The sequence below is a fragment of the Oncorhynchus kisutch genome, unplaced genomic scaffold (assembly GCF_002021735.2).
Source record: "Oncorhynchus kisutch isolate 150728-3 unplaced genomic scaffold, Okis_V2 scaffold2536, whole genome shotgun sequence".
In the NCBI taxonomy this organism is placed as follows: Eukaryota; Metazoa; Chordata; class Actinopteri; order Salmoniformes; family Salmonidae; genus Oncorhynchus; species Oncorhynchus kisutch.
In genome coordinates this window covers 21,061-28,482 of record NW_022264481.1, presented here as the reverse complement: position 1 = coordinate 28,482, position 7,422 = coordinate 21,061, and the positions used below count along the sequence as shown (strand labels likewise).

General features: G+C 42.9%; 1 protein-coding gene and 1 long non-coding RNA gene across 2 annotated transcripts; both read left to right on the top strand.

The window, feature by feature from the left end:
• Nucleotides 1-1,403: 1,403 nt before the first annotated feature.
• Nucleotides 1,404-4,097, top strand: LOC109877012 (ubiquitin carboxyl-terminal hydrolase 37-like). The gene is made up of 7 exons (XM_031819749.1): nucleotides 1,404-1,412; nucleotides 1,522-1,658; nucleotides 1,839-1,938; nucleotides 2,068-2,147; nucleotides 2,342-2,592; nucleotides 3,027-3,108; nucleotides 3,870-4,097. Exons 2-7 carry the CDS (start codon nucleotides 1,546-1,548, stop codon nucleotides 3,904-3,906), a joined length of 663 nt encoding a protein of 220 aa, XP_031675609.1. The 5' UTR covers nucleotides 1,404-1,412; nucleotides 1,522-1,545; the 3' UTR covers nucleotides 3,907-4,097.
• A 7-nt stretch (nucleotides 4,098-4,104) lies between these two features.
• Nucleotides 4,105-4,963, top strand: LOC116370416 (uncharacterized). The gene is made up of 2 exons (XR_004208727.1): nucleotides 4,105-4,221; nucleotides 4,592-4,963. It is a non-coding gene; the product is annotated as an uncharacterized LOC116370416 (long non-coding RNA).
• The last annotated feature ends 2,459 nt before the right edge of the window (nucleotides 4,964-7,422 follow it).

The following is a 7,422-nucleotide window of genomic DNA, read 5'->3' as shown; positions in this document are numbered from 1 at the left end:
CTGTGTTTACAGTACAGTATTTAATAGAGACTGTGTAGAGTGATAATATCTCTGTGTTGGAGGCGTTAGACCTGTTTTCTCCTTCCTCCAGGTCTCTGTCTCTTCAGGAACACTCTATCAGTCCAATGCCACAGAGACCAGTCTCAGCCACCAGAAGCATGACTCTTCCCAGGGCCAGCTCAGCCACCAGAGGGTCAGAAGAGACCCAGGGGGCCAGAGGAGAACGGGGGGAACTGGTCAACATGGAACTTCTTGGGTAAACCACACAACACTGCAAATGCATTGAATATAAGTTCTTTATTGTTTAAGAGATCAGTGTCTGATATACTATGGGGATAAGGCTTACTATCGAGCATGTCCGTTTTATTAGATATTTATAAACCCATGAATTATGTCAATCTTGGTCTAAAGGACATCCACTTCTTTGTGTTAAATATAATGTATCCCTTATCCCCTGCCATTATCATCACTTTATAGAGATATGAAGGTTTATGATTAATCTCTCTGTGTGTACTGATGGCTGCTTCTTCTTCACAGGTTGCCTAACATTGGCAACACTTGCTTCCTTAACGCCACCCTGCAGTGCCTCCTGGTCCTGCCGTCCTTCTCAAAGAAATCCTGCACCAGGAACAACTCTGGAGCTCCTCCCCCCTTCTCCAACCTGCTCAGGTAAGGGAAGGCTCAAAAGCAGACACTCACCCCACACACCCATTAATTGTGGTCATAAATTAAAGAAGGGACACTCTTTTCACGCCACTTCTACAGAAAGGGATTGTCGTAGCAGGTTAAGATAGCACTTTCACTAATCCTTTTCCTAACCTTAACCACTTCATATTTTGCTGGGTATTGTATTTATGGTTTATTTTCCAGTTTCTTTTGTTTTTTGAACTTCATAACCAAGAGGAACAACAATGACACAGATTAATGATGTAGGCATTTTGTAGGCCAATTTGGAAGTGTAGAATGACTACATGACCCAAATGCTCATTGACTGAACTTCCACCTTACCGTGGGAAATTTGGTAGTTTCTTAAATGCTCTGGAATTGAGCAGTATCCAACCAAATATCTTAGGAGATAAAACAAACACATTTTTGTTGTGTTGGCTTCATTTCCGTCCTCAAAGGTGAAATTACATCAAATCGAATGAAACATTTCTAATGATGGGGGTGCCACTAGATAAAACATATTGTATTTACTCATCTGCCTCTTCAGGCGTAAGGCCAGTAGGTTGACACCATCCAGGTCAGCTGCTAACTTACTCTCTGTCTCCCCTACAGGTGGTCTGTCTGATGTGCACCGTTCGGGGTCTACCTGACATGTGGCAAACCAGGCCTGCAAAAGCAGATCTCATGTGGAAGGTCAGTACTCCTTGTCGGTATAACGATTTGAAGTATCTGGGGACACGCAACAGGTAACTGAGGCACTACTCTCTTGTGTACGAGTGCTCTTCTTGCAAGGGTTCATTTTCTCTTCATCATTTGCTTTTATCTTGGTGTGTTTCTTTCTCTTCCTCATCATAGGACGCACATGAGTTACTTGTCAATATGCTGTGCCAGCTGAAGGAGGAGGGCATGATTCTGAAGACACTCGGGATGAACTATACCTGCCCTGTTTCCCAGCTGGAGTTCCAGCTTGTGTCGGTGCGCACATGTACCAGGTAAGAGATCCCATTGGTTGTAATGTATCTACTGAGAACATGATCTTTCTATATATATATATATATATATATATACAGTATATATTAACATTACAAAACACATGGCATAACAGAAACATTGTAGAGACCTGAAACAGAAACACACTTGATGCATTTTCTTCTCTTTGTCTGCTTCTGAAGCTGTGGGTGCGAGTCGTCTACCAGAGAGGACTACAACCACCTCTCATTGGACTTCAGCCCTGAGCGCACCTTGCTGAACAGCCTAGCACTCACTTTCAAAGTCAGCACTTAGGGCTCAGCCCTGCATGTAGAGACTAACACCCAGGGCAAGCTGCCCACTGCCTCAGAATACGCTATCTTATTATTGTAGTGGTATCATTCATTATGTAATGCTTTTGTTTCTAACCAGAGTGAACAGGTTGAATTCACATGTGAGGGCTGTAAAGGCCTCCACGCCTCAAAGGTGGAGCAGTTCCACTCACTGCCTCTGTGAGTTGTCCCTTTATAACCTCTCATAGTACTAGCAGTGTTTAATGTACTGAGCCTTTAGGAGTAGTTACCTTCCTGAGCAGGTTGTAGGACTTAGAGGTGAGCACCACCAAACAAATTTCACTCATCTGTTACTTTGTTGACTGGTTTCATTGTCTGTCTGTTCATCTCTCTTCCTCTCTGTTTCTGGGCAGTGTGCTGGTTCTGCATCTGAAGAGGTTTGGGGGACCTGGGGGGTTGGAGAAGCTGGAGGCTCCTCTTTTGTTTCCTTCGGAGCTGAGGCTCTCCACCCTCTGTGGGGACATGGTGCCACACCTGCACAGTGCCAGCCCACAGGCCCTCACCCACCAGGTCCCCAGCATTCAGGGGTCCATCCCCCAGACCCTCGCCAGCCAAGTCTCCAGCCCACCTGGAGAGGCCAAAGACAGCGCCCTCTGCTGTTCAGGTAGGTCATGGCACCATAACACTATTCTTGCTCCAACACCACACAAACCACCCACTCTCAAAACGGTCCTGCTGACAGAGAAGCTCGAAGCTGCAATTTAAAATGTTTCTCAGACATCTTTAGTGATGTATGGGAGCTGTTTTAGACCAGAGCAATTCAGACAAGTGACCACGTTTTCACAGCTCTTGATATGTATATTTGACCCCTCAGATTCAAATGAGCAGGAACCAGGGAAAGTGTTGCTGACTGCCCCAGTGGTGAGAGAGAGAGAGAGTGAAACCAGTGAAAAATAAGTTATGACAGAACACTGAGATAGTTATGAGGAGTACACGATGTAGTAGACCTGTAGTAGACTAGTACTGTAGTAGACTGTAGACAGTGTGGTGAACTGTAGAGGAAATGAGAATCCTATGATCACATGTGTTTTCCTACAGAAGCAGAAGCCAGTACAGTCAGTGAATGGTTAATACGAGCTGACTGGCGTAGTCTCTCATTTGGGAGGCTCCGCAAACTCCGGTAAGTAAATACCATCAAACACACACATGCAGATGCACAATACATATGACATCAGCTGAATTCCAAATCACTCCCTTCTCCTTGGATCTCAACTTGCATGTTCACGTGTACCTCTGCCGTATACACAAGCATCCCGAAGCTGAGGGAGTGAAAATTATCGAGGGTGAAGGCCAGGGATCATCAACAAGATTCAACCTCGGGTCCTTTTATTTTCTTAGCCAGATGGGAAGGGGTGTGGAACAAAATTACAAATAATTTGGGGATAATTAGACCCTCCAACAGCCATTTCGGCCAAGCTAGCAAGGCTGCATGCTTCAGAGTGAAGTGTCATCCCAACAAGCACTGCAATATGTTTAGAGTTTGCTCAATTTAATTGAAAAGAATGGAGAGGCATGTCTAATTATATGCCATGTGTATTTGTTTATCTCTGATTTCAAAACTTGACACATGTAACAGATAAAATACCTCCCAAATGACCTGTTTAACTGTTACAAAACACTCTATTACCCACAATAGCCTGACCCTTGACCTCTAGTCTGTCTTCCTTGTTCCACAGGGCACTACATTAGTGACATATTGCATGCCAGTGGAAACTGGTTCTGCTGTAACGACAGCCAGGTGTTAATGTCCAATGAAGCCACTGTGCTGAGGACCAGAGCCCGGAGTGCCTAAATGCTCTTCTATATGTTCAGGTACTGCTTACTCTCGCCATCTATATTCTTGTGTTGCTATTTATGTGTACGGTTCCTTTCACCCTACAGGGCAATAGAGCGGGAGGCCCCAGCACACAGGGCCTAACAGGGCCACCAGCATCAGCCCCAGCCTAAACAGGGGTAGCACCTGGACCAGCCTCCAAACACTCAGACCTGTCTCAACAGGGGTAGTACCAGGCCCAGCCTCAAAACCCACAGCCCAGCCTCAACACTCACACACCTGCTTCGAAAGGGGTAGCATTTGGCCCAACATCAATAACCCCGAGCCCAGCCACAACAGGGCAGCACTGGGCCCAACATCAACACACCCAGCCCAGCCTCAACATGGGAAGAACCAGGCCCAGCCTCAACATGGGCAGAACAAGACCCAGCCCCAACACCCTCAGACCTGCCTCAACAGGTACAGCTTTCAGCCCAACTTCAATCATGCTGCTCTTCAACACTAGCATGAACATTCTTTCAGTAGCTTATGTCATAAATATCTACCCTTGATTTGACTACTTCACCTAATGTATAAAGCGTATAAAGTATACACACGAAATGTAGTACACATGTAGATGTGGTGGATAGAGAGTGTGATTATTTAGAGGATATAACATCCCTTCTATTTGGTTTGGTTTGAAATCCTCCTGTTGTGAAATACACTGTGGTGTCTAACCTCTTATTCAGCATGGTCACACCGGAAGACCTGCAATATTAATAAAGACAAGCAAATGTAAGAAAATCCCATTGAAGATGATTCTGTTGACCGTTGTAACTCTTTACCTCAGGAAGATTTATCGTCTGGGATTCAGGCCGGTCCTAACAGGAAACGTGACAAAGGGAAGCAGCTGTAATGGAGCCTTCTAACACCCAATCAGGTCTGGAGGAGGAAAGTCACATAAAGATTCAGAGATGCTATGAGTATCTTTTGAAGTTACTCTCCAGTTGTATCCATTTGAATAAATACAGACATGAAAATGCTGGGCTACGGATGTGACCTTGGTTCTGTGAGTAGAGTAACGGGTCACCAAACAAGCTATGGGAACTCCTTCCCTTTATCGTGATGTGATTGAGATGCTTAATATCAACGATGTTTACAATGACGCCACACCCTTACTGTACCATTGTGACCTGTCACTATTAAAGGCGGTGTGACGTGACACACTGTCTTTTCTTATCTCCTATATACTCCTTTACGTATTTATTTGGACAGTGAAGCTACAACTTTTCATTTGGCTCTATACGCCAGCGTTTTGGATTGGAGATCAAATGTTTCATATGGGGTGACTGTACAGAATGTCACCTTTAATTTAATGAATGGTAAATAATGTTGAGTGAGAAAGTTACAGAGGATCATACCCCCAAGACATGCTAACCTCTCACCATTACCAATAATAGGGGAGGTTAGCATTTTATATCATACCCCCAAGAAATGCTAACCTCTCACCATTACCAATAATAGGGGGGTTAGCATTTTATGTCATACCCCCAAGACATGCTAACCTCTCACCATTACCAATAATAGGGGAGGTTAGCATTTTATATCATACCCCCAAGACATGCTAAACTCTCACCATTACCGATAATAGGTCAGGTTAGCATTTTGAGGGGTATAATATTTATACCTCTGTAAATTTCTCACACATCATTATTCACAATTCATTCATGATTATCTTTAATCATGGAATTCTATTCATATTTACAATAAAAATGACTCAAGTTACACAATACATTATTTACTATTACACTTACATTTGAGTCATTTATCAGACTTACAAGTAGAGCATTCATGTTTAACATACAGTGCCTTCAGACCCCTAGACTTCTTACACATGTTGTTGTGTTACAGACTGAATTTAAAATGCAGTAAATATATTTTTCTCTCAACTACACAAAGTACTCCATAACGACAAAGTTAAAACATGTTTTTACAAATGATATTGAAAATTAAATATACTATAGATTTTTCTTAAGTATTCACATCCCTAAGTCAAAACTTTGTAGAAGCACATTTGGCAGCGATTACAGCTGTGAGTATTTCCTGGTAAATCTCTAGGAGCTTTCCACACCTGGATTGTGCAACTTGACCATTATTCTTTCCAAAATTCTTTAAGTTTGTCAAATTGGTTGTTGATCATTGCTAGACAACCATGTTCAGGTCTTGCCATAGATTTTCAAGTAGATTTAAGTCAAAACTGTAACTTGGCCACTCAGGAACATTGACTGTATTCTTGGAAAGCAACTCCAGTGTATATTTGGTCTTCTGTTTTAGGTTATTGTCCTGTTGAAAGGTTTATTAATCTCCCAGAGTCTGGTGGAAAGCAGACTGAACCAGGGTTTCCTCTAGGAATTTGTCTGTTTAGCTCCACTCAGTTTATTTTTCTTCTGAAAGACTCCCCAGTCCTTAACGATTACAAACATACCTTGACATACTATATGATAGTGAAACTCTTTATCACAGTGGATTAGAAACACTGGCCACCACGTGACTCCCACCAGCCTTAGTTTGATAATATTATACATGATATGACTCCCACCAGCCTTAGTTTGATAATATTATACATCATATGACTCCCACCAGCCTTAGTTTTATAATATAATACATGATATGACTCCCACCAGCCTTAGTTTGATAATATACTCATAATATGACTCCCACCAGCCTTAGTTTGGTAAAATAATATATAATATGACTCCCACCAGCCTTAGTGTGATAACATACTAAATGATATGTCTCCCACCAGTCTTAGTGTGATAATATACTACACGATATGACTCCCACCAGCCTTGATAATATAATACATGCTATGACTCCACCAGCCTTAGTTTGATAATATAATACATGATATGACTCTATCATATTACATACATACATACCTACAATAACTATTATACAACTCTACATCTCTACTCTATTCCATAGGATGAGAGAAAGCATCACACAGATCATTAGATACAGAGACAGAGTCAAAGGTGGCCCTCTGGTGGACAGAGTACTAACTACAGGTACAACTGTAGTGTTGGTGACAGAGACCTGGGTGGATGTAGTACTAACTAGAGGTACAGCTGTAGTGTTGGTGACAGAGACCTGGGTGGATATAGTACTAACTACAGGTACAGCTGTAGTGTTGGTGACAGAGACCTGGGTGGATATAGTACTAACTACAGGTACAGCTGTAGTGTTGGTGACAGAGACCTGGGCCGGTTTCCCAAAATCATTTTAAGTCTAAGTTCATCTTAGAACAAAAGGATCCTGTGGTAATAATGATGGAGCCTTACGATGTCCCAGGGTCATGTTCTCGGCCCTGGGGCCCACCGCCTGTTATGCTCATTGATAGTAGGAGACCAAGGTGCAGCGTTGTGCACGTACATTTACTTTAATCATAAATGTTCCACCAAAAAACAATAAACACCCGCCTGCCTGACCAGCCTGTCTGCCCTGAGCTCGAGCCTGCCTGCCACTCTGTACCTCCTGGACTCTGATCTGGTTTTGATATTTTGACTGTCCATCACTATTCTCTTGCCTACCCCTTTTGGAACTAATAAATATCAAACACTCAAACCATCTGCCTCCTGTGTCTGCATCTGGGTCTGGCACTGAGCCCTTATAGATATAGTG